At 42.7% G+C, this 27,517-nt stretch overlaps 2 protein-coding genes across 7 annotated transcripts in view; one reads left to right on the top strand and one right to left on the bottom strand.

Moving 5' to 3' along the window:
- Positions 1 to 27,517, bottom strand: part of CNST (consortin, connexin sorting protein) — a 117,341-nt gene that overhangs the window by 7,297 nt on the left and 82,527 nt on the right. For 4 of the 6 annotated variants that reach the window (XM_010387315.2, XM_010387316.2, XM_030935839.1 and 1 more), the window contains 4 exons: positions 20,006 to 20,027; positions 19,739 to 19,835; positions 14,086 to 14,984; positions 1,389 to 1,524 (listed from right to left, as the gene is read on the bottom strand). In XM_010387315.2, coding sequence (XP_010385617.1) covers positions 1,389 to 1,524; positions 14,086 to 14,984; positions 19,739 to 19,835; positions 20,006 to 20,027 — 1,154 coding nt within the window. Of the gene's footprint in view, positions 1 to 1,388; positions 1,525 to 4,441; positions 4,735 to 14,070; positions 14,985 to 19,738; positions 19,836 to 20,005; positions 20,028 to 27,517 lie in introns of those variants that run through there. The other 2 variants (XM_010387317.2, XM_030935841.1) reach the window with 2 other exon arrangements.
- LOC115899151 (suppressyn-like) lies at positions 24,990 to 25,544 on the top strand (the record flags this gene model as incomplete). Its single annotated transcript, XM_030936204.1, has 1 exon — positions 24,990 to 25,544. A coding segment is annotated over one exon (555 nt), but the record flags the coding sequence as incomplete, so codon positions are not given.

The raw sequence follows: 27,517 nt of genomic DNA, 5'->3' as shown, positions 1-27,517 counted from the left end.
AGTCAAACAACAGCAATGGTATTAAATTGTTGCTCTTGAGACACACTCTTTTCTATCAATGAAGAGGAAATCACTGGAGAGAATATTCATAAATATTTTCCACAATAAAGGAGGAGTAATTTAATTGTCCACTGAAAAGAAGACAAGCCAGTCATGGTGGCTCATGCCTGCAATCCCAGCACTTTGGGAGGCCAAGGTGGGTGGATCACTTCAAGTCAGGAGTTCGAGACTAGCCTGGCCAACATGGTAAAACCTCATCTCTACTAAAAATACAAGAAACTAGCTGGGGCCGGGTGTGGTGGCTCACGCCTGTAATCCCAGCACTCTGGGAAGCTGAGGCAGGCAGATCATGAGGTTAGGAGTTTGAGACCAGCCTGACCAACACAGTGAAACCCCATCTCAACTAAAAATACAAAAATTAGCTGGGCGTGGTGGCACGTGCCTGTAAGCCCAGCTACTCAGGAGGCTGAGGGAGGAGAACTGCTTGAACCTGGGAGGTGGAGGTTGAGATTGCAGTGATTTGCGCCACTGCACTCCAGCCTCGGTGACAGAGTGAGACTCTGTCTAAAAAAAAACACAAACACAAACACAAACAAAAACAAAAAACTAGCCGGGCACAGTGGTGCTCACCTGTAGTCCCAGCTACTCAGGAGGCTAAGGCACTAGAATTGCTTGAACCTGGGAGGCAGAGGTTGCACTGAGCCAAGATTGTGCCACTGCACTCCAGCCTGGGTGACAGTGCAAGACTGTCTTAAAAAAAAAAAAAAAGACAAACACAGCAGACTCACACAAAAAGTGCTAAAGAAGGAACCTGAAATAAGCTCTCAACATTGACTATCTATGGAACAGGAAGGCCACAGGTTGAATTTGCAACTTGCTCACTTATTTAAGCAAGTAAAGATTTAGACATGATTTAAGATGATAGTTTGATTTTATGTTTTTCCCTTAGAAGATAAAGCAACTAAATTGACATATTCTTTTATTTATTTATGTATATTTATTTTTTGAGATGCAGTCTGTTGCTTAGGCTGGAGTGCAGTGGCACAATCTCAAGTCACTGTAACCTCTGTCTCCTGGGTTCAAGCGATTCTCCCGCTTCAGTCTCCTGAGCAGCTGGGATTACAGCCACGTACCCCTACACTCGCTGATTTTTCTATTTTTAGTGGAGACAGGGTTTTGTCATGTTGGTCAGGCTTGTCTCAAACTCCTGACTTCAAGTGATCTGCCCGCCTGATCCTCCTGAAGTGCTGGGATTACAGGGGTGAGCCACCGTGCCCAGCAGACAGTCTTTTACAAACCCTGTTAGTAAACATCACATCATACACAAACTCATTCTTTCGGCAAGCACTGACCATCTATGCTGCTAGCCACAGTGCCAAGCAGTTTACCTTGATCCAAGTTATCGTCTATTTCTTGGAATCTCACTCTTCGCTTAGATGGTTTGTGTTGCATTTGGGCAGGATGATCTCCTACAGTATCATTCCTCTTCTTTAATATTGAGACCAGTCCTTCAGTAGGAACAACCTGTCAGAAATTATAAGAACCTATCATTGTTTTATTAAGGCGGGACATCTCTACATGTATCTATAAAAAGGCTAATTCAACAGATATTTGAATTTTTATTACAGGGATATCCAATTCCTACAGAAAAAAGTATCAATCATCAAAATCTAACAGAATAAAACTTTCACTTCTCTGCAGATGACTGAGAAATACAAAAGTCTAAAACCCTGGTTTCCTTTGTTAGCCCCTGAACTGATTCCAGGGACAGGCAGTGTGAAGTGTTCAGTCAACTGGGAATCAGAGCACCTTGCTTTGTAGCTTGACTTCCCTGTTACCGGTAAAATGATTACTCACAGTCCCCTCTTTGCTTCGTCATTAGCACTGGGTTTTGCTTTATAATGGAAGCTTACAATCCTCCACTGCTTTTTTCATTCAACAGCAATTTTAAACAAATGAACATATGGAACTTAAAATATATTTGGATACCAAGCTTTTAACATCAAAGTGTTGTCCTCAGTTTCTCTGAGAAACTGTGCATTTACTAAATAATGCTCTACTGCTCAAAATAGTTTAAGGACTTCTAGAATTTCCCTCAGAGCCAATTTACTAGGGTTTTTTTTTTTTTTTTTTTTTTTTTTTGAGATGGAGTCTTGCTCTGTTGCCCAGCTGGAGTACAGTGACGCGATCTCAGCTCACTGCAAGCTCCGCCTCCCGGGTTCACACCATTCTCCTGCCTCAGCCTCAGTCCCTCAGCTGGGACCACAGGCGCCCGCCAGCACGCCTGGCTAATTTTTTTTTGTATTTTTAGTAGAGATGGGGCTTCACCAAGTTAGCCAGGATGGTCTTGATCTCCTGACCTTGTGTTCCGCCCGCCTTGGCCTCCCAAAGTGCTGGGATTACAGGCATGAGCCATCGCGCCCAGCCTGGGACATAATTACTTTCTAGTATGCAGAGGTTGGCAAACTATGGCCCGCAGGCCAAAGGCCTGTGCTGCCTAATTTTGTGGATATAATTTAATTGGAACACAGCCAAGCCGATTCATTTAAATATCGTACATGGCTGCTTTTGGGTTATAATGGCACTGTGTGGTTCTGAGAGATCATAAAGCCTAAAATATTAATAATTTGGCCTTTCCTAGAAAAAGTCTGCTGTCTAGTATCTCTTCAGACACCCACTCCTACCCCTTTATATGTTGCCTTCTAGCTTTCACTTGGGTTGCCTCTCTCCTGCCTATGTTCCACCCCCTACTTAGAAATAAAACCCAAAACCCTCGCTATTTAGGAGCTAAAAGACTCCAAGGTGCAGGGAGAAGGAACAGGATCAGGTGGAAGAGCCAGGCTGGGAAGCAGGAGGCCTTACCAAGGGCCCCTGAAGAGCAGGGCCAGTCACAGAAGTTAACTTGTTAGTTGCCTGATTGCTACAAGCTGTAGGTGATGACACAGGCAGGCATCGTGGGCCTAACCCTGAAGATGTCAGTGACTTGCTGGCATCAGGTAACTCTAAGCTGAGGACTGCCTGTAATGTCATTTATCTAATCAATAGCATAAAACACTAAGTATGACTTGCGGGTCCAGCCAGCAATCTTCGATAATGCGCTATGCATATATATTACAGATTCGATTAGTTCTTTTTATATCTTAGGGCTTTTAGGGCCAAATAGCTCAAGATGGTCTCTGACTATGCTTCCCTGAATGTGGGTCTATAGAAACCATTATCTCAAAAAAAAAAAAAAAATCAATAAGCCAACAATATATATTTTTTTATAGGAAATATGTATTTCAGAAGTCCGTGTTCTGAGAAAACAAAAGTACTTTAGCAGCCTTGAAATGGTAAGTACAAATATGTAAAGAAAGCAACATCACCATTAAAGAACTCCTTCAAACAACAAAGAAAATAGGTTTTACAAGCACCTTGCTGAAACTGAGGGAAATAGTCTTAATAAGTTTGTAAAGAGCAAAAGATGGAAAACAAAAATTAATTTTCATGAATACATTACTACTAAGGATGTATCACTGATATCCTTTTAATTTTTAGTACATGTAAACAAAGGACAGGATCTTGAATCTGGCTGTTCTAAAATTTTTTCAAAAATTTTAAAAGGGGGGAGGAAGTTTATTGATTCCTTCACTATGTATTTTCTCCATAAAATACTGTCATACACTTAGCAATGGTGAGTTCACCTGCCATGGCGATTTTCAAGGTGCCGTTTTAACTACTTAGAAAAAACAATCCTATTAAGAATAGTTTTAAAGATGAGCCCCAGAGTTGTGTTACTGTCAATTGTGTATCTTTATGATACAAATTCTCCATCTATAAATTCAAGAAACAGATATAAGCCATCAATCAAAAGACAATGCAAATACGAACAAACATGTTGACAGAGGAAGAGAAGCTCCTGAAATCATCTGGAAAGGCACAGAATGTGCCAGCTGAACCTAGAGCTGGTCCTCGTGCAGCGGCTGTGAGGTCCCCACCTTAGCTCCTGCTCGGCCTCACCCAGGGTGGTGTTTGGCTCTGGAAGTCACACTGCTAAGGGATACAAGCCTTGTCAGGCGGCCCCACCTCATTCACTATGGGTGGCAATGAACTCTGGCAACTTTTTCCAAACTCTTTCCAAAGACGGGAGAAACAGAGTAAGAGAAATTGCAGTTGTGTGGCATGGGCTAACATTTGACACCCTCCCTCACAATACCTTAATTCTTGCTAAAAATCGAACAGAGTAAGAGAAGTTACAATTGTGTGGCATGGGCTAACATTTGACACCCTCCCTCACAATACCTTAATTCTTGCTAAAAATCGAGCAGAGTAAGAGAAATTGCAATTGTGTGGCATGGGCTAACATTTGACACCCTCCCTCACAATACCTTAATTCTTGCTAAAAATCGAACAGAGTAAGAGAAATTGCAGTTGTGTGGCATGGGCTAACATTTGACACCCTCCCTCACAATACCTTAATTCTTGCTAAAAAATCGAGCCACGCCTGTTTTTCTGCCACCAAAGCCCTTTTGTTTCGGCAGAGCCTGCTCCAGAGTCTGAGGTGAAGGGTCTGCTCTTTTCCATTATCTCCTCGCAGGCTTGCTCAGTCACCCTCTCTAGGTCTTCCCGTTGTGACTGTCTTCTGGTTCTACAGCCTACAGATGAGGAGTCTGCTCTTTTCCATTATTTCCTCGCAGGCTTGCTCAGTCATCCTCTCTAGGTCCTCCTGTTGTGACTGTCTTCTGGTTCTACAGCCTACAGATGGAGAACAAGGGATGGTGGGCCAAGCTCAGGTATAAGAGATGCAGGCCAAGGAGGAACTCTCAGGTGGGAGTGGCAGACGGCATCTAGCCTTTCTAATTTTGCAAGAGTTTTGGGTACATTCAAGCCTACCTGTAACAGAAGTTTTTCTTACCACATCAGGGCAGTCCAACTAAAATATCTTAAGAAACAAGTTTGGTGGGGTTTGCCTTAATTTCATGCTTGAAGGGCAAGTAAGACAAAACAAAGTCATGGTCTTGGTTTGGGGCCTCACTCAAAAGACTGGCAAGTGTTTCTAAAATACATCGGGCTGCCGACTTAGGGCATAGAGCAATGTGTTCCCTCCAAACCATTATTTTGTTTTGTTTTTGTCTGTTTTTTTGAGAGAGGGTCACACTCTGTTGCCCAGGCTGGAGTGCAGTGGCATGCTGACAGCTTGCTGTAGCCTCAACCTCCTAGGCTCAAGCAATCCTCCCACCTTAGCCTCTTGTAGGTGGGACTACAGTCACACGCCACCATGCCTGGCTAATTTTTTGGGCATTCTTTTGTAGAGACAGGGTTTTGCTATGTTGCCCAAGCTGGTCTCGGACTCCTGGCCTCAAGCAATCCAAAGTGCCTGGCCTCCCAAAGTGCCAGGATTACAGGTATGCGCCACTGTGCCCGGCCCCAAACTATTCTTAAAAATATTTCCATGTTTTTTTTTTTTTTTTTTTTTTTTTTTTTAACTATAGTGTCAGTATTAAAAGGTGAAGAATTTTTAAATCTCAAAAAATAAAGCCTTAAAACTAAATTTAGTTTCCTACTTCAATTGCCAAATTGTTACCCAAACAAATATGCCAAGCCCTTCTATTGAGACCAAAAAGAATGTCTGAGCTATAATTAATGTAATTGCTACTGGTGGTACTCTATGAATAAATGCAGAATTAAAAAAAATTCCATCTGGCCCAGGCTTCTGTATTTGCAAATAAATAGTTCTTCCCACACTTCCCCTCAGATATCAGTGACCATCTTAAATAGCATTTTCAGAATGAACTAGTTGTGAAAACAAAATTATTCTGCAACTCTTCTGGAATAGTAAATCCTAATGTGACAAGGAGAACATTCAGAGACACACTGCTGTTGGAAGTGCCTCCTCACTAAATTAAAGAAGAAAATAGATACCAAGTCACATTCTTTTAATGATACAGGTTTTACTCCATTCAGAAGCTCTAGGCTGGTCAGTTCTGAACAAGAACACACAGTTGGCTTCCAACTGATTTGAGAATTAACATTCATAAATCATACTATTAGAGTATATCATAAATACCTTAAGTGCCAGCAATTTCACTATAGTGGCACATGTCAAATTTACCACTACTATTCCTAACGACAGAAACAAGTGATATTCTCTGCCTGCTTCTTCAGTGTTGGGTTCCATAATAACAACTATAATTTAGTAAATGTGCACATTTTATGTAAAGACATTTACATAATACATCGTATTTAATTTTCACCACTCCCTTTTAGAAGCCGTAGCCCCGCTTTGCGGATGAAGCAGCCAAGCTTCAAGAGCCTGAGGAACCTGCTTAAGCTCGCAGTGCCCGTAGCTGGTACAGTTTGAAAACAAACTCGATACCAAACCTCTTGCCAGTTCCTTAATGTGAAAATATCTTATTTTCTATGACTATTAAAATGTTGCTTTATGCCATATGCTATACTATATATTATAATTAAAAATGAGATTAATAGAACTTTCAAATAAGACTCAAGCAAAAATTCTTATCTTACACATCACCTCATTTATGAGATACTTAAACTAATGGCCAAATTTGTCCATCTAGAGACATAAGGGAAGAGGAGATTAGATGAAAGATCTTGGCCAGGCGCGGTGGCTCAAGCCTGTAATCCCAGCACTTTGGGAGGCCGAGGCGGGTGGATCACGAGGTCAGGAGATCGAGACCATCCTGGCTAACACCGTGAAACCCCGTCTCTACTAAAAAATACAAAAAACTAGCCGGGTGTGGTGGCGGCGCCTGTAGTCCCAGCTACTCGGGAGGCTGAGGCAGGAGAATGGCGTGAACCCGGGAGGCGGAGCTTGCAGTGAGCTGAGATCCGGCCACTGCACTCCAGCCTGGGCGACAGAGCGAGACTCCGTCTCAAAAAAAAAAAAAAAAAAAACATGAAAGATCTTTGTGTCATTTGATTAATCTGGAAGTAGACTAATGTCATGGCTCCTTCTATGGCCAATTGATAAAAACATGTCACAGTTGGGCCAGGGAGTGCCGGCTGTAAGCAGCAGCCATTTTCCAGAAAGAACACGTTGGTCACCTCAGACCCACAGCACTGCTGCTTAGAGCACTGCAATACGGGCAGAAGGCAAACAAGGGAAAAACGGACTATGATGGAGTACATCAATGTCGAATCTTTAAAAGATTCACTTAAAAAGGAAAAAGGCTTTAAAAAATAACAGGAGTTTTATCACGTGTCTAAGTTTCTAGGTTAGGCATTACCTCATGTTTTTGTAATTTGTTTTGCTTGCTTAAAGGGACAATTTAATAAGTACAAAACTAGAAAAAGAAAAGAGAATGTCAAGATATGATCCCATTTTTAAGTTCCAGAAAATAGTTTAAATAGCTGCCAGTTCAGTTACTTTAAATCCCCTCACCTTGCTGAAATTCTTTAATAGTTCTTCCAGTATCCAAAACTGTATTTTTGTTTTTATGTTAATTTATTATGTGTCTCTCCCTCTAGAAAGTAAGCTTTATGAGAGCAGGGACTTGATGTGTTCAGTGCTGTCTTCCTAGTTTCTGTAATAAAGCAGGTGCTCAATAAATATGCCAAAGAAGAAAAAATATACAGATAAGCAATTTACACATAGATAGCACCTAGGAAATACTTAAACATAATGTAGCTTTTTCATTGAAAATAATCAAAACCAAATCTATTATTAAAGGATATTTATTTTTATAAGTGAACTAAGAAAGAAAAGCCTTACTGTGTATAGTGGCTGTTATTTACAACAGACTGTATTAGCTTTGCAGAGAATATAAAGATATATTTAACAGAATCCCTACCTTTAAGGATTGCAGTTTGGTGTAGAAGACAGCATGTGTGCATCTTATGATAACAGAGGGAGATTACAGCTAGGCAGGACTTTGGGAAGAGCGATGTTCCAGCCTCGCCCTCAGTTGAAGTTCTGAGGAATTGTTTGAAAGAAACAAACTTCTGGACTCCAGTGATCAGGGAATCATGGCATCAGCTAGCACTTACTGAGTACTGGCCATGAGCTAGGCACTGCTTGGTACTCTCCATGCTAAAAAGCCATGACCTAGATGCTGAGGGCTGGGAAGAAAAGGTATGTGGAAAGAAGGCTGCTCGCCTCAGGGTGGAGCTGACATACACAGGGGGAAAAGAGCAAAGGTGACATCGTGCAGGGTGTAGCTGGGAGGTGGCCAGTCTGACTACAGCACAGTCTGAGACCCCAGGACAGAAGATGCTGTTGGAGAGGCAGGTGGGCCGGATGACAGAGTCCTGAGTGTCGAGTAGTACAGCCTTTATCCTGCAGCTGAAGAGAGCTTTGGGAAAGGAATAACGGTGTAGAAAGGGTTTCATAGCAGGAGTTGAAACTCACAGTCTGGGTGTTCGATCAAGAACCCTCAGCTGAGGTTGGTTTAATCTGTAGAGTTTTAAAAAGCTGAATGCTTCTGGAAAAGGCGTGGAAACCTTCTTCCTATCACTACAGCTAAGTCATTTCATTGACTTCTAATACCTGACTGGCTCCTTGGGTACCAGTTTGAGACCCCAAGTTCATAGAGGGCTAACGTAAGAGCCATTTGGAGGGGAGAAGATGAAACAAGGAACAGGGAAACTTATGAAGTAACTACTGCAAAAATCCAGGAAGAGGCCGTACAAATATAAATTAAAAGAGTGATTAAAATGGAAAAGAAAAAGGGCTTTGTGCGAGAGACATGGCAATCAAGAGAAGCATTAATTAATTAGAAAATGTAGAGGTCATGATAAAAACAAAAGGCAAGGACGAGACCATCTGGCAAACAGGTAATTCCTGGGTTTTCCTTTGGGGGTTCTTTAGATATCTACATAAATTCTGGGCCAACCATTGTTCCTAAAACCTCTCACATTATTGGAAGACTGCATTTCTTCTATTGTAAGGAGGCTGGACTTCCCCTGCTCCTCTCAAAAGAGCCATTCTGGGCAGAACAACCATGACTGCTGTTTCTAAGACCCTCTTTTGTTCTGGATCCATAGAGCAGCCACCAATGTGATTTCATGAACAACTACTGCTTAGTGCTAGCCTCCCATCTTCACTTGGCAAGAGAATCCCACAGCAGCTAGTCATAAAGAAACTTCCCTGATCCCCGTGATCGAGCCAAGAAGTAACTACCTCCCTTAATAGGCAACGGGAAAGAAAACTCACAGCTTCGATTAGACAGCTTCTCTGAAGGCAAACTCAGGAGCCATCTGGGTTGTCATTTTTCTTCCCACTAGACAGTGTGACCTTATGTCCTCCCCTGTGTTTTGCTTCGTGTGATACAAGCAGGTCTGAAAACATTTAAGTGAATGTTGCTACTCTAGACAGACGAAAAGGAACACGAGTTGCTCTCTTCCAGGGTAAAAGCTTTCTGAAGACCCAAGCAGTAACACAAGGTCTGTTCCTCAGATTTCAAAAATAATGAAATTATTTCTAAAAACAAAAATCACTGGAATCTGAAACACTTAATATAGTTTTCTGAACATATGACATCTCTGCAAGCACATTATAAATGTAGATGTTAATGAAGAAAAAGGAATGGTTAATCTCCACACAGCATATCATATTGCTAAAATCTGCTCACAAGGGGACCTCCGAATTACATACTATGATTATTTTCAATGTTCAAAAATAGGTTAACTTTCATTATGTTCAAAAACAGGTCTCATTATGTTCAAAAATAGGTTAACTTTAATTTTAACCTCACTTGTTCAGAAAACAGCTACCTCATCTCTACGCGTCTAACAGTCTACAGAGGCTGAGTGCACCCGGTGGGTCATCCTGCCACTTTGAGTTCGTAAAGTGCACCCGGTGGGTCATCCCACCACTTTGAGTTCATATGGCACGTTTCATTCAAGTTTTGATGCTAGGAGCTCCCTCTGAGTCTCAGGCTACATGAGGAACAGCTGAAGAGTTTGAAGAGAAGATAATGCCACTCTTCCAGGTTCCAGAACCAAGCAAACACGTGATTTATTTGCAGGATCAGGCTCCGGAGTAGAGGGGTTTGGGTTCTGACATTAAAACTACCACGTTGGTGTATTATGGGTATTACAATGCAATTTCATCCCTTGCCAAAAACTGTGGGATATTCAAATGCAGCAAAAAGAGAACACACTTGGTGCCAGATGACTGTTAGGTTGCAGGCTTCATCTGCATAAAAATCCTTACCTGTATTTTTAGTCACTGCATCTGTAATGCGGCCCTCACAGAGGAGTCACTCAATAAAAATTACTGAATGAGAGAATAAACGAGTAAATCTTTCCAATGTGTTGTCTGACACTGGACATGTGATACTTTTTTTTCTTAAAAATCTATGAAAGGAGGATAAAATTCTTGATGCTTTTTCAAAAACAGTATACAGTATAAACTATACTTTTGATGACAATGTGTCATGCTATTTTTTACGTAAGAAAGAATAGCGATACTTCAGGTATTAAGCTATCACTTTACATAGCAAATTGCTGGGTTTGAAAAAGCTTTTCAAACCTAGACAAGTTCCCTTTATACATGTCACCATATAAATAGTATAGACATTTTAGTTCTCTATGACATTTTGTGCAAATTATTTCATTTGATGTGATGAATCCAATTGTTCAAAGCAACACAGCAAAACAAGTGCTTGCACTGGGCTGGCAATGATGATCAAAACCAAGGTCTACTGGAGCCAAGGCCGGGCAACACAGCAGTGGCAAGAAAATGAAAGCAGACAGACAAGAGAAAAGGGGAAAGCTGGCAAAGAAAGAACAAACCAGCACGTTGTACCACAAACACAATGGTAGAAAGGGGGAGTAAGAGAACCTGACGGGGAGCAATCATAGGGAGATCTGGGAAAGCGAACAGACGACCACCCGCACAGCAGTGTGGAGTGGTGCAGGGGACAGGCTCACTGCCTCGGGGTTCCTAAGTGCATGAAAAATGCCGTTAATAATTACTTGGTTATTAAGAGATCAAGTTCTATATCCTCTAATCACAAACGGAAGGAAGCATAAAAAAAATTAAAAACAATTCCAGTAAAATCAGCCAAGTGTGAGAGCGGAGAGCCCCCAAAAGGCCAACAACATCATCTGATTTTTCATTGTATCCTCAGCACCAGACACAGGGAAGACTCTTAATAAAATTTTACTGAAAGCACAAACAGAAAAAGTGTTTGAAGGCCAGGCATGGTAGCTGACGCCTGTAATCCCAGCACTTTGGGAGGCCAAGGCAGGTGGATTACTGGAGGCCAGGAGTTGAAGATCAGCCTGGCCAACATGGTGAAACCCCATCTCTACTAAAAATACAAAAATTAGCGGGGCGTGGTGGTGCACGCCTGTAGTCCCAGCTACTCGACAGACTGAGGCACGAGAATTGCTTGAACCCGGGAGATGGAGGTTGCAGTGAGCTGAGATCATGCTGCTGCACTCCAGCCTGGGCGACAGAGTGAGACTTTGTATCAAAAAAAAAAAAAAAAAAAAAAAAAAAAAAAAAAAAGTTTGAATTAAAATGTTGTATGTTCAAATCTAAAATTAAAAGAAAATTTTAAAATAAAAATCCTAAGTTTGCACTTATAAGCAAACCCACAATTGCCTGGATATTTTACTTAGTCCAAAACCTCATTCTTAAGGTATTAGAAAATATTAAGCATTAGTGATTTTTAGCATTGAAACTTTAAAAACTCCTTTCCTGACAGAATTAGGCAGACTTTGTTAAACTATGCTTCTCAGAATAGTGAGGGTAGTAAGTATTCAGAAAGCAAATGTTTAACAATCTGCTTAGCGTTGTCATAGGAAAGTAAATTAGTTTTGTAAGTCATGCATATGTAGCTTTTGGGGTTCTTAAAATAGCTTAACTTAATAGATCAATATAACCTTAGGAAAGGAAACCATTATGTATTAACTTAACAGAAAATACAACGTTAAACACATCTAATTTCCACTGTTAGCTGTTACCCAGTAGAAGTGACATTGTGTTTTGAGTCTGAGGAGGGAATATTCCATTTAGTTGTAATACACAACATTAATTTAACAATCTGCCACCTTAAAATATTTTTTCCCCAATATAAACAATTCTTTTATTTCTTAGAAATAGGATGACTCAGTTGAGTACAATTTTAAACTTAGTGATGTGGGGAAAAATAATTTGGGAAAAGGATGTTGATCAATTGTAGGCTTTGGAAATACATGTCAATAGATTGAAATATACAGGAGAAATGCTACAGACCTTTGATACATCCCTGACAAGACCCTTGTGCATCTTCAACACAGCTGAGTAGGGAGGAGGCTGAAGATAAAGGTTACCAAAACTCAAAGAACTGCTCTGTAGGAGATACCTGGCAAACTAGACGACAGAAATTTATCCAGTCGAACAGCTTTCAGGCAGAAGCAAAAACTGAAATTCCAAAAGTTCCTATTATCCCCTCATATACGAGTTACTGGGGAAAGACAGTTTTAAAAAGGCCATATGATTATCAGTGTGTAACTAGTCAAACGTTGAAACGGAGGAAAACGTTTTATAAGGTGGGCAAGACAACAGGAGCACTCTGCTCCTTCTTCACAATTTACACCTAAAAAGGTAAAATCAGACCACAGGGGTTCTCCCTGTACGGTCGACTTGATTATTGGCATGAAAAAAAGGCAGATAACGGTAACTTTTTTGGCATTACAGCTAAGATTTGAATACGGGTATAAGCTTTGTGTTGTTATCTTCCTGTACCAGAGATTTAGTTAAAATATTCAGGAGAATGAATACCGGATTAAGCGCTTTACCATTAGCCCTAATTTTTTAAAAAACTATTTTTAACATTGTGGAAAAATAGATATCACACGAAACTGCCCTTAACTCTTGGTAAATATACAATTCAGTAGCATTCATTACAATCAAAACGTGCACCATCACCACCATCTATTGCCAACATTTTTCATCACCCCAAATGGAAACTCTGTGCCCATTAAGCAATATTAAATAATTTTGTTAAGCAAAAAGTAAGAAAAAAACAAACAATAGTCTGTAGAGAATTAACCACAAATGACAACCAAGCTGTCTGGTTAAAATAAGAGAATGAACAGTAAGCCAAGTGCTTTACTATTCTATCTAATTTTGGCAAGAAAAAAATTAAAAAGAAAAGCCATTGTTTATAGAGAATTGACTATAAATGGCAAAAAAGGAAGCTGGTAATATAACAGTCATAATCACCTCAGAAAGCTTTTCACAGTCTTCTGTTTTCACGTATATTTTATTGTCTACTTTGGCTTTCTTACTTTTTCATTTTCCCCTTAATTTATTTTTCCAATGATAATGCTGATTCAGAATACGATGAGTAGAAATGGGACTTAAAAATGAACTTGGGGGAAAATGGTGAAGAGAAGGAAAGGCAGCTCGTATCCAAACTTTCAGAGAAGAAAACAGGCTTACAGAGGTAAAAAGTAACTCCAAGAAGCTGTTAACTAACTGGTGGGATTGTACCGGAACGAAGGCAATCGAATTCTGCTCTACCATCCAGGCTGCCTTGGTGAGGGTGCTGTAGTTTGGATATGGCTTTAATCTTTTCTTTTTCCAAACTTTTTTTCGTATTATCAAACAATGAAAAATGGTCATTTTTCCTTAATCTTTTTTTTCAACTTAATATAAGGTTAAAAATTAATCTAGTATCTCTTACATTTTAAAATGTTCCATCCATTCTTTAGACTGTTTTAAAAGATTTTAAAAATATACTAACAGGAGGAGGAAACAGTAAGTACGTATCATATTTTATCTGCTAGATGTATGAGAATAAAAATGAGACTTCCTTATTAGAATGTGACTATTCTTGTCTTGATTCCAATTTCTGGAACTGCCACATATCAGTCAGGACTATAAAAAATGGATATATACAATAAGGCTCACTCTAGCTGGAGGCATGCAATAGAACATCTTGTAGTATGAACATTATAATGATTACAAGTCATTTTATTCAATATACACAAATGTAAAAACTACTACTAATTAAAAGCTTATGTTAACCAGAATTTTCCCTCATGCTTGAGACAAGAGAAAACTTACAAAAACAAGCCAATATTTCATGCATATACATGTTTTTAAAATGCCATTTTACTTTTAACTCTACTTCATCTCTGATTTACCTCTGCAATCTCTATCCTTTTGGCAAGATCATCAAGAGAAAGACAGCTCTCATCAGAAGGCAGATTCTCCTGCAGACTATAGGATGCTTCTTCAGGAGAGAGATCTTGAAGGAGATCAGAGTCGTCGTCTTGGTTATCTTCATAGGAAAGGGAATCTTCAGTATCTTTTAAACATCCTTCTAAAAGGCTGTTCAAATAGTCTTCTGTTTCTCTGTTGAGTTGCTCATCCTTCTCTCCCTTTTCCTCTGGGGCCATACACACCTCTGGAAGCAGTGTGCCTAGGTCAGGTATTTGATTATTTCCACACAGCACATTCTCAGAGCCGTCTGAGTCAGCCTGCGCCTGTGGTGATTTTCCATCACTGTCCGTAAGATCAGGCTGCTGCAGCTCATTTAATTCATTGTTCGCAAGTTGGTCTGTGGGCAACGCCTCAGAAGCATCCCGAAGTGGCAAACGGAGTTCTCTTCTCTGAGCCTGTGAATATTTACCCTCAGAAATCAATGCAGGAGGTATACGGTCACAGCCTGGTAAAATCAGTGTCTCTGTCGCTGACTGGCTGGAAGGAAACACCGCAGGGTCTTCAGCAATGCCCTCTATTCTGGCCACATCCTGGCAGGCCTCTGTCTGAGCCAGCTGCAAGCAACTGTCATCCTCACAAGCATCCTCAGAAGAGTCTGGCCCAGACGGGCTCCCTGCTGTCTCGGAGGACTGGGTGTGGAGCGGTAACGTGGCTTCAGTGCGGCAGAGCAGCTCCTCCCTGTGGTCCTTTCCTGCAGTTACTGAAAGGCTTGGGGCATCCGCCTGCCGGTCCATCTGATGACAGCGGGGACTGCTCCCCAGGGGCTCCTCTGTACGTTGGCTGTCCTTATTTGGCTCTGTGCCGAGACAAGTTTTATTCTCTAAAGATGAAGAAAAATAAATTGTTAAAAATTCAAAACAACACTTTGTATGAGAAGGAAAAGAAGGGACTTATGAATATGTGTAATACAATATTCTAACCCTTTCAAATGGAAATTCAATCTGTTGCATTATAGTGTCTTTAGGTAGAGGAAATACCTAATATATTTAGTAAATAATCCTTATACATAACAGGGATTATTCAAAAGCATGTGAATATGACTAAATCATTTAGTCCTCATTATAATCAAAAAAGTCATTTTCAAAGGTTTAAAAGATATTCTGAACTTTTACATTAAAATTACATAAAAATTTTACATAAAAATTACAAAAAAGATATTAGCCTTTTACATTAAAATGAAGTTAGAAAAATTATTTTCAGCACATTTACGACATGGTGTATTGGGCCGGGCGCTGTGGTTCACGCCTGTAATCCCAGCACTTTGGGAGGCTGAGGTGGGCGGATCACCTGAGGTCGGGAGTTCGAAACCAGCCTGACCAACATGGAGAAACCCCGTCTCTACTAAAAATACAAAATTAGCTGGGCGTGGTGGTACATGCCTGTAATCCCAGCTACTCAGGAGGCTGAGGCAGGAAAATTGCTTGAACCCGGGAGGCGGACGTTGCGGTGAGCCAAGATCGCACCATTGCACCCCAGCCTGGGCAACAAGAGCAAAACTCTGTCTTAAAAAACCAAACAAAGAAAAGTAGTATTGGTCTGGTTTACTCAGATTAAAGGAACAAAACTCGGTTCTGTTAAAATTTACAATTTGACCATAATACCACTAATAAATGTGTTTGCAAATTACTTGCAACTTTTTTTTTTTTTTTTTTTTGAGGCGGAGTCTCGCTCTGTCCCCCCGGCTGGAGTGAGTGGCGCCATCTCCGCTCACTGCAAGTTCCGCCTCCCGGGTTAACGCCATTCTCCTGCCTCTGTCTCCCGAGTAGCTGGGACCACAGGCGCCCGCCACCACGCCTGGCTAATTTTTGGTATTTTTAGTAGAGATGGGGTTTCACCGTGTTAGCCAGGATGGTTTCAACCTCCTGACCTCGTGATCCACCCGCCTCGGCCTCCCAAAGTGCTGGGATTACAGGCGTGAGCCACCTTGCGGCCTACTTGCAACTTCTTAAAGGGAGGCAGCAAAGGGTAGCAATAAAAAGGATACGTTTTTGCAACAAGTAGAAATGTGTTTGAATTTTAACATCTCTTTCAATTTCTACTTTAAGTAAAACCAACTTATTTTTCTTTCACTTTAAAATGAAACAGTTAAAAACCTCCGTGTGAATAATGAAGAAGTGCATGCATCCATGTTCATCACAGAGAAGCTTGCTCATTCTCGCTTTATTGGTACACTTAGCATTTGTAATTATTTTAGAAGTTTTAACCTTTTTATACTAATATGCTGTTTAACTTAAATAATGAGCCAAAGGTGAAAATAAAAGAGAAAACATGATGATAATTTTATTCCATTTGGTTTTTTTTATTTACTGACACTTTTTCTTTTTTTTTTTTCTTTCCTTTTCACCCTGGACTCCAAAAACATATTGATACTTTACTACTATAATTACCAACTGACAATTGAGGCCCACACCATATCCAGCAAAAGGCATTCTCGAAACGTCGGCTTCAGATTTCAGAGCGTCTGGTGCTGAGGCTGCCACCTCAGCTCTGGGCTGCTGAGAGGTAGCTATTCAGTAGAGTTCATAGCACCTCCCCTGACACCCTGACTCAAATGATCAGATGTGGATCAGGAGAAGGAAGAAGTGGTCACCTTTGGGAGAATACAGCCTTCCTTCTCTCTCCCCACCCCAAAGAATCACTCTAAGTTTGTGAGGCTGCAAGAAAACACAGGCACATTTCACTTTCCTTTGGTCGTCTGCTTTGCCACTGGGCTTGCTGGTCTGCCCCTCCCTCTGTTAAAATGGGGGAAGGTTAGAGCAGTGGGGGCCACAGCCAAGGGGAAAGGGGGCCAAGCCACTCCTCCACGAATTCCAGGTACCCAAAGGTTCAGAAGATGTCCCTCGAAACATGTCCACAGGATTCAGAGACTAAATAAGATTGGGGACCACAGTCCCACAGGCACTGTGAAAGCACAGGGCAGAGAGAACCCCCACATCAGAGGAATGGGGTGTGTTGCTTCCAGCTGAGGGTCAGTTACCTAACGGCTGCAAATATCTAGGGGGGCAGCTTGGGGGTAACCTCCTCCGTAGCTGCTCCTGCTGGAGCCACCACACAACCTGGGTTCAGTCATAAGCACCAGTCCAGCGAACTCCAACTAGGAGCAGACTGTGTTCCCAGCCCTGGCAACTGGAGGGCGGGGAAGAGCTTTGAGTACAATGAGATTTAAGTGTGAAAATCAAGTTCAGGATTGAATAGGGCTAAGCTCTAAATAATCAAAATGAGAATATTTAATAGCTTATTCGTTAAGTGACTGAAAAGGTACAGAATCAGTCTGAGGTGCCATTCTATGAGTAGGAGGTGGGGTGGGGGACGGCAGCTATGCCACGAAGTACAACCGCTTAAAGTATCGTATCTAATGAACTGAGATATCACTTAAGTGATAAGTAATAAAGACAATGTATGGGTACAATGTATTATTTACAAAATAGCCTGAAAATGGTTGCTTCATCCCATTATTTAGAAATACTACAGAAAATATGGGGAAAAAAACTCCATCATAGTTTTGGAGAAGCCAAGATTTCCAAACTACATTCGGAGAGTCACCCACATTGTCAACATTTCTCGTTAAAACATTGTTCGGTGAAACTTGGGCAACATTTCTTTCCCGAGAATTTAGTCCATACTCCCTCATAGGGTTATTCCTGGGATATCTGGATTGTTGAAGCCTTTGATAAGCCATACAATGCACTTAGCAGAAGTAGGCTGCATTCAATTAGAAATGGGAAGACCCGGCCAGGCGTGGTGGCTCACGCCTGTAATCCCAGCACTTTGGGAGGCCGAGGTAGGTGGATCATGAGGTCAGGAGATCGAGACCATCCTGGCTAACACGGTGAAATCCCGTCTCTTACTAAAAATACAAAAAACTAGCTGGGCGTGGTAGCGGGCACCTGTAGTCCCAGCTACTGGGGAGGCTGAGGCAGGAGAAAGCCGTGACCCCGGGAGGCGGAGCTTGCAGTGAGCCGAGATCGCGCCACTGCACTCCAGCCTGGGCGACAGAGCAAGACTCTGTCTCAAAAAACAAAAAGAAAAAAGAAATGGGAAGACCCAGGTTCTAGCTGTGAATCAAAGCACCAAGCAAGTGAGTAAACTTGGTACCTCAGTTTCCCCATCTGTACCACATGAATCAAAGCAGAGGCCAAGTTGAAGGAGGTGCTGGGCAGCAACCATGCTAAGTAAGTCTCAAACTCAAACGCACAGGCTGTAATAGCACTTTTCCCAATGTGCTCAACACGGAGACACGCCACACCCACACTGGGCAGCTGTGTTATATTTTTCCTCCTTTAAGATTGTTATGAAGCTCATTTTACAGTGATTTCTGATATAAAAATGACTGGAAAAGGAAAGACAGGAAGAACAGAGTCTAGTAGGACTGACCCAAGGTAACATCCCGAGCTTGTCTCAGAAGTGAAAAGGAGATAAAGTAAGATTTGAAAGAATAAAAAGAAACTTTGCAAAGAGTAAAAGGCTGGCCGGGCATGCTGGCTCATGCCTGTAATTCCAGGACTTTGTGGGACTGAGGTGAGAGGACCGCTTGAGCTCAGGACTTCCAGACCAGCCTGAGCAACACAGTGAGACGTCCATATCCACAAAAATGTTTAAAAATTAACTGGACGCTGTGGTGTGTGCCTATAATCTCAGCTACTGGGGAGGCTGAGGTGGGAGGATTACTTGAGCCCAGGAGGTCGCTGCAGTGAGCCGTGATGGTGCCACTGCACTCCAGCCTAGGCAACAGTGTGAGACTCTGTCTCAAAAAAAAGGTGGGGGAGGGCAAAAGACTAATTATGACATCATCATCATCATCATCATATCACTTCAGGGCAACTCATCCAAAACACCTGACACTTCCTCTTCAATATCAGGGCTCTCAGGCCCAGGAACATAAAGCCTGGAAATATACATTAATAGTAAAATTAGATGTCAAGGGGAAAAAACCCTAAAACATATTTATTTATTTTTATTTTCTAAAGCTTTTATAATGAGCAACATGACCAACATTTAGAAGAAAGCCTCTTAAAATCTTCTGATATAAGGGCACAAGGTGGTAGGAAATCATCATCAATGCTTTAGAAATAGATACACAAACTAAAGTATATCATATGTTAGTAAACAGAAAAGGGGAGAAATTAAATTGCTATGAATTATCAAGATACAGAGTTTTAAATATCTAAATTGACAGAACAAATTTCTGGTAAAGTGCATACAATAACTGTTGGTTTTTAAACAGAAAACAATGTATGAATGTACCAACGCCAATTCTATTTCAGAGCATTTTGTACCATCTTTGCTTATTCTGTTAGATATATATATAACCACCTACTGAAAACATAAGAATTTTATGTTTTTATAAGAACTTAGATTTTATGGTATCTACTACCAGATGTCTAAAATGTGGAGCTAAACAATATAAAAACTCTTGTTTTGCTATTTTTCTAGGAAAGGTATATGTACAAAAATGTAAGTGCAAAAAAAAAAAAAAAGAAAAGATCCTTCACAGCAAATCAGGGTTAACACTTGTAAAATATCAGACGAGGCAGGTATCTTTCACGTTGCTCCCTAGCTTAAGTTAAAACATACCTGACTCTTTGGCGGCAGCTCCTCTGTCCTTTGGATCTTCAGACACTAATAACTGCGTAGAGCATTTCCTTTCCTGGGACTTCTCCACAGCTGCTATCTAAAAAGTTTAAAATGAGAAAACCCAACTTTTGGGAAAACCGTTGCGTTAAACTAGGAACCTGAAAATAACCTGGGAAAGGTTTCTTTATTTTCCAAAATAGTCCATACAACAGACATATGACAAAAACATTTTTACTAGAAATATTTTCAAAAGAAACAATTTCTTACCTTATGTTTGGATAAAAGAGGACTGTAGAAAAAAAGAAAGAAAAAAGAATTAAAAAAAAATTACAGCAGCAATACACTTCCAAACAAATGTCACTGAAATGGCTATAAAAAAACACAGCTTCTCTGGATTCTAATATTAGCACAGAACATTTCCACGGCTGAAACATTACCACTGGCTCCCACAGTTCAAAGTGCAGCTATATCATGTGTTAATCTCCTTAGATGGCCAATTACTACTGGAAACCCCCAAAGAAGCTACCAACGCTGCACTCCAAAAGAAAAAAAAAAAAAAGAATGCTAACCTTTTGCTAATAAATAAAGATGATTTCACATACACATATTTTAAAAATTTCAGTTTATGTCATTTTAGTCTAAAATAGATCATAGTTGAAGATAATTTTGTTGGAATTCTCCATGGAAACAGATAAAAAGTATAATTATTAAATGTTAGGGAATACCCAAGATAACAGAATGTACATATCCATTAAAGGCACACACAAAAAATGCTCATCGCCACTTTATTCATAATATTCACAAAACAAGAAACATCCCAAACGTCTACTAATGATAGAATGAATAAATTGCTGCATAGTCATCCAAGAAATCTGTACTGCAATAAAACAGAGCAAACCACTGTTACATGCAACAACATGGAACAAGACATACTGATGGGTGCAAGAATCTAGACATAAAAATCTATATTCTGCATGATCCCATTTATATACAATTACAGGACAGGCAAATATATTGTTATAGAGTCCAGACAGTGGTTACTATTGGGGGTGGGTACGAAGTTGGCAGGTGCATGAGGGAGCCTTCTGACGGGCTGGAATGTTCTGTATCTTGTACCTTGCTCAGACTGGTAGTCACATAGACATATATGTTTATGCAAAAACTCATCAAGCTTGTACACTTTATATATAACTTGAAAATATTTTTAAATATTAAAAAATTTAAGAGTAATGATATGGGGGGAATTATCTAAATTTTGAAGCATAAAGACACCATGCTGATGTCATGTTCAATAAATATTTGTAAGTGAGTTCTTTACCTGCTGCATGAACTACGTGACAATTACCTGGCACTGCCTCACTATTAACAAACAGAGCTTTAGTTTATTCTCACTGATTCTGAGAGAAAACGAGAAAAAGTCATCCATAGAATGGAAAGTCTTTTAGCCTTTGTATGGAGAATTAATGTTCTAAATTCCAGAAATTTGCACTAGTTTAAACACTACTGTGTCCTTTTGTCCTCAGAAATCTGGATCTCCGAATAAGGATTTTTTTTAAAAAGTAAGTGCCTTATTTATTATTATTATTTAGTTTAAAAAATCCAGCTCCTTGATACAATTCAAGCAACTGAAAATTACCTGGCAAATGCAGTTTTTCTTTTGCAAGATTTTGGTTAGATACTATATTCTATTAGCTTTCCAGCATCAGACTACTCTTTTTTTTTTTTTTTTTTTTTTTGAGGCGGAGTCTCGCTCTGTCGCCCAGACTGGAGTGCAGTGACCAGATCTCAGCTCACTGCAAGCTCCGCCTCCTGGGTTTACGCCATTCTCCTGCCTCAGCCTCCCGAGTAGCTGGGACTACAGGTGCCCGCCACTTCGCCCGGCTAGTTTTTGTATTTTTAGTAGAGACAGGGTTTCACCGTGTTAGCCAGGATGGTCTCGATCTCCCGACCTCGTGATCCGCCCGTCTCGGCCTCCCAAAGTGCTGGGATTACAGGCTTGAGCCACCGCGCCCGGCCCAGACTACTCTTAAAAATGTCATGTTTTTACTGCAACACACAAACATTAGCAAGTAGAATCAAAAGCCCTAATACACAGTTCTGTCCATCTGAACTGCTCATCTCTTAACCAAGAAGAGATCAAAATCAGAAGTTAATTTTAAAATATCTAATCAGAAGAATCTTTTGAACCTACATAAGGTTGACCTTTTATTGAGTTCAGTGTAAGAAACTCAATAAAAACTGAGAAAGGAACCTAAGAAATGAAAGATTCTCCCCGGGGCCTGAAAGCCTAGGGGGATGAATAACTCCTCTTTTCTCAGGCCCAGTCCCAAGCCCAAGGCCACTTGTGTGACAAGTGCACGTCAGTGAGATAACAGAAGCAGGGAGAGAGCTAGTTGGAAGACACGTACCCCTGAAGATCGAGAGAGAGGCCATCTAGGTACCACGTAGCAGTTACATCAGACAGGGACACCTCCTGTTTACAGGAGACCATAAAACCTCGGCCCTGTCCTCACATGGGGCTGATGCCATTTTAGGCCTCAGCCCGTCTGCACCCAGGCGCTCATTAAAACAGCGTGTTGCTCCACACCACCTTGTGCTGTTTGTTGGTGCAGTCTTGGGATTCGAACCAATACTAGAGCCTTGCACCTGGTGCTGAAACCCGGGCCCTTGCTCACAACCTCTGTACCTTATTCCTAAAACTGTCCACTCTCCTTCAATATGTTGATGATACGCTCCTGTGTAGCCTCTCTCAAAAAGACTGCAACGTCCATACTATCTCTCTTTTAAATTGCCTGGCTCGGTGGGGGTACCGGGTCTCCCCTAAGAAAGCACAAATATGCACCCCCTCAGTCACCTCCCTAGGCCTAGCTCTTACCCTGCAAACCCGAGGGCTCACAACCGACCGCATACCCCTCCTCCAGTCCCTCCCACCTCCGCAAACTAAGCAAGAAATTCTCTCTTTTCTAGGACTAGTGGGATATTTTAGGCTCTGGGTTCCCTCCTTCGCTCTACTTGCCAAACCGTTACACTAAGCTGCTAAAGGCCCTCTCCATGAGCCTTTAAACCCTGCACAGCCTATTACCCAACCCTTCCCTCTATTCCAGAAGACTCTCACCTCAGCCCCCGTCCTCACTCTCTCAGACTCACCAGACCTTTCTCCCTCTATCTCAACGAACGGCGTGGAGTTGCACTACGTGTTCCAACCCAGTCTAAGGGACTCGCCCTCCAGACTGTTGCAGACCTCTCTAAACAGCTCGAAACCACAGTTCTCGGATGGCTTGCCTGTTTCCAAGCACTGGTGGCAGCTGCTGTCCTCACCCCTGGAAGTCTAAAACTATCCCTTCATGCCAACCTAACAGTTTATTCAACCCATAACATCAAAGATGTGCGAGCTCACCGCAGTGTACTACGTCTCATGTCTGCCCCACGGCTCCTCCGACTATATGCTCTATTCATAGAAACCCCCCAAATCATCGGGCTAACCAGCTCCCGTCTAAATCTGGCCACGCTCTTACCTGAAGCCACTACCTCCCAAGACCCTGCACACTTCTGTGTGGACACTGTTCAAACCTTTCTTACACCTTTTCCAAACCTCACAGATCAACCCCTTCCAGATACCTCCTTTACTTGGTTTGCAGATGGCAGCTCCTTCCTACACCAAGGACGCCGACACGCTGGCTATTCTATAGTGTCACCCGCCCACACTAGTGAAGCCGATCCGCGCCCCTAGGCACCACCTCCCAAAAGGCTGAACTCAGCACCCTCACTCGAGCTCTCACTCTAGCCGCCGGACAACACATTAACATCTATTCAGATTCTCGTTATGCGTTCCACGTAGCGCACTCACACTGGTCCATCTGGAAAGAACGGGGTCTCCTAACTACAAACAACACCCCTGTCATAAACGGCTCTCCCATCAGCAAGCTCCTTCAGCCTGCCAGGCTCCCGCAGAAAGCTGCCATCATTCACTGCAGGGGCCCCCAAACCCCAGATGATCCTGTATCGGCTGGAAATGCGCTAGCAGATCCGGTGGCCAAACAAGGAGCCCCATAACCGTGCAAGGCCAGTTTCTGTGCCTGCCCTTGTTCTTTCCTCTTACTCCTCAGAAGAAGAGGAGGACTTCCAGGCCCAGAACCTCCAACAGCAAGGACCGTGGCACATCAAGGAAGGGCGCTTCCTTCTTCCTCACGCTCAAACAATGCCTATCCTCCAAAGCCTCCACAACTCTTTCCATGTCAGCTACAAATCTCTCTTGCAACGTCTCCACCCTATTCTCACTTGTCCTCACCTTTCCAGCCGTGTTCGAGAGATCACCCAGTCCTGCTCTATCTGCCGCTCAGTGTCACCCCAGGGCTCCCTCTGGCCGCCGCCTTTTTCTAACCACCAAGCCCAGGGTGAGGTACCTGGGCAAGACTGGCAGGTAGACTTCACTCACATGCCGCCTGACAAACAGCTCTGCTACCTTCTAGTCTTCGTCTGTACTTTCTCCGGGTGGGTAGAAGCATTCCCAACAACTTCAGAAGGTGCAAATGTCGTCATACAAACTCTCATCATGCATATAATTCCCCGTTTCGGACTCCCAATATCCATCCAGTCCGATAATGGGCCTGCCTTCATCAGCCAAATTACCCAAGGCGTCTCTACATCCTTAGGAATAAAATGGGTTCTCTATACACCTTACAGGCCTCAATCTTCAGGCAAAGTTGAAAAGGTCAACTCTGTCCTTAAAGCCCAACTCACCAAGTTGGCTCTAGAAACCCGCCAGTCGTGGACGAGAAGTCTCCCTTTCGCCCTCATGAGACTTCGTGCAACACCAAAAGCACCCACTTTTTATAGTCCCTTTGGAATCATGTATGGATGAGCTTTTGTCTCAGGGCCTCCACCCTTACCAGACTCTGAGCCACTCGGGAATTACCTCCCTCCTTAATCATTCGTGAAGCAGCGAATGAGGCCACGCCTCTCCCTGAACACCTCCTTGTCCTCTCAACATAACTGTCTTGCAGGCCCAGACGTGTTTATCAGCCAACCCGACCCTCATAAAAAGCTCCAACCGAAGTGGACAGGCCCCTACACTGTGATACTCAGCACGCCAACGGAAGTGAGAGTCCAAGGACTCCCCGACTGGGTCCATCGTACCAGGGTCAAATTCACCCCCAAGGCTACTTCTTCCTCCAAAACATTAACAGATAAGTGGTTGAGTGGTTGTCCAGGCCAATTTCTCCTACCAAGCTGAAATTAACCAAAACATTTTCTTTTTCTTAAAACCAAAACACAAGGAAGACTAAACACCTGCTTCCAGATATGGCCTATTATCTACCCAACCGGATGCTGTTCCTCACTTCCAACCAGAAGTCTTCATTCAGGAACATACCTCACCATGATCCTTATACCGTCAGCAGCCGCCCTGCTGTCCACAACAGCCCTTCAGAGCTGCTGTGAGTGCTATTCAGTCTTTCCACCACGGAGGAAAGCTGCGACAATCCTTCACTCAGCATACTCACGTCAACAGTCCTTCACTCACTATACTCATACAGAAAGATCCTGTTGGGGAACCTCAGTCGAGGAATGTGTTGAATCAGGAAAGAGTTATTATAAAGTAAAAAATCTAGGAGTATCTGGCAGTTGTAATGGGGCTATATGTCCAAAAGGGAAGCACTGGCGTTGTTTCACCAAAATTGGACAATGGGGAATAAACACTCAAGTGCTCCAGGACATAAAGAGAGAACAGACTGTAGCCAAAGTCAAAGCCTCAAAACCAACAACTACCCCTGAAAATCACCTGGGATACTTCCATCCCTCTATATAAAAACTACGAGCAGACGTATCCCTTCTCAAGCCAGAAAAAAACCTGTCTGTACATCTAGGAAAGCACATCTGGTTCACCACGAATGTGTCTAATCGCTGGGTGTGCGGGGGAGCTCGTACGAGTGAACAGTGGCCATGGCACGGCACAGACATCCCCCTTAATTACTAGCATTTCAAAACCCCAGCCTCACTTTCACTCCTCAGGAACGCCCGCAGTCCTGGACACCTACCAACCAAGTAAGAGGAACGGTGAGGGCCGGGCGCAGTGGCTCACGCCTGTAATCCCAGAACTCTGGGAGGCCGAGACAGGCGGATCATGAGGTCAGGAGATCAAGACCATCCTGGCGAACACGGTGAAACTCCATCCCTACTAAAAAATACAAAAATTAGCCGGGCGTGGTGGTGGGCGCCTGTAGTCCCAGCTACTCCGGAGGCTGAGGCAGGAGAACGGCATGAACCCGGGAGGCGGAGCTTGCAGTGAGCTGAGATCGCGCCACTGCACTCTAGCCTGGGCAACAGAGGGAGACTCCGTCTAAAAAAAAAAAAAAAAAAAAAAAAAAAAGAGGGACAGGGAGAACATCCCACAAGTGGACTGATAAAACCCATTGCGCAGTAGGTGAAACCCCTGTCACCAAACCCTAACAGTCAACACCTCCACAGGTGAGTGGTGGCCAAGGTTACCCCTCGGAGCCTGGTCTCCTTCTAACTTAAGCTATCTCAATTGTGTCTTGTCAACAAAGGCCTGGAACTGTATAAATACCACTAACCCTTAGGCCGCACACCCCTGCCTAAGTGCACTATGCGACAATCCCATGAACACCAGCCTACAATGGACTGCCCCTGATGGATTCTTTGGATATGTGGAACCCAGGCTTCCTCATGGCTACCTTATCACTGGCAAGGTACTTGCTTCTTAGGCACAATTAAACCTGGATTCTTTTTACTTCCAAAGCAGGTGGGCAACACCCTCAGAGTCCCTGTGTATGACAACCAGAGAAAAACAGTCCTTAAAGGTAGGAGGAAGCCAAAGACGGCAAGAGGACGAGTGGCCTCCGCAACGGATCATCAAATATTACAGTCCTGCCACCCGGGCAGAGGATGGTTCACAGGGCCATTCCATATACACGCTAAATAGAATAATCAGACCACAGACTGCTCTAGAGACCATCACCAACCAAAGCGCCTCAGCCCTGGAAATGCTCGCGCAACAACAAAACCAAATGCGCGCGGCAATTTATCAACACAGGCTGGCACTGGACACTTACTAGCAGAAGACGGTGGGGTCTGTGGTGAGTTTAATACCTCCAACTGCTGTCTTAACATAGACGATAACGGAAAAGCGGTTCTAGAAATCGCCTCAAACATCGGAAAAGTAGCCCAAGGTCCAGTCCAAACCTGGACGGGATGGGACCCGGCAAACCTTCCAGGGGGCGGTTCTCTAATTTAGGAGGATGTAAAACGCTGGTAGGGACGGGCATCTTCACCACTGGGGTCCTCCTGTTTCTCCCGTGTTATCCCACTGATAATGAAAGCCATTAAAACTCTTGTTGAAACTACAGTAAACCGCCAGACGATCCAAACCATGCTCCTGCTACAACGGCACGGTGGATGCCAACCCGTCTCTCAAAATCCCCAAAATTAAGTTTTTTCTTTTGTTTCCGAGGTGCCCACGCCAACCCCTATGTCATGCTTGAAGTAGTTAGGCCCAGTCCCAAGGCGCCACTTGCGCCAGCAGCGTGCGTCAGTGAGACAGCAGACGCAGGAAGTGGGCTGGCCGGAAGACACCTACCCCTGCGGATGGAGAGAGGCCATCGGGTACCACGTAGCAGTTACATCAGACAGGGACACTTCCTGTTTGCAGGAGACTGTAAAATCCCTGCCCCATCCTCACGTGGGGCTGACGCCATTTTAGGCCTCAGCCCATCTGCACCCAGGCGCTCATGAAAACAGCGTGTTGCTCCACAGGGCCTTGTG

The sequence above is a fragment of the Rhinopithecus roxellana genome, chromosome 8 (assembly GCF_007565055.1).
Source record: "Rhinopithecus roxellana isolate Shanxi Qingling chromosome 8, ASM756505v1, whole genome shotgun sequence".
NCBI classification, from domain to species: Eukaryota; Metazoa; Chordata; class Mammalia; order Primates; family Cercopithecidae; genus Rhinopithecus; species Rhinopithecus roxellana.
This window is presented reverse-complemented; position numbering and strand designations above follow the sequence as displayed.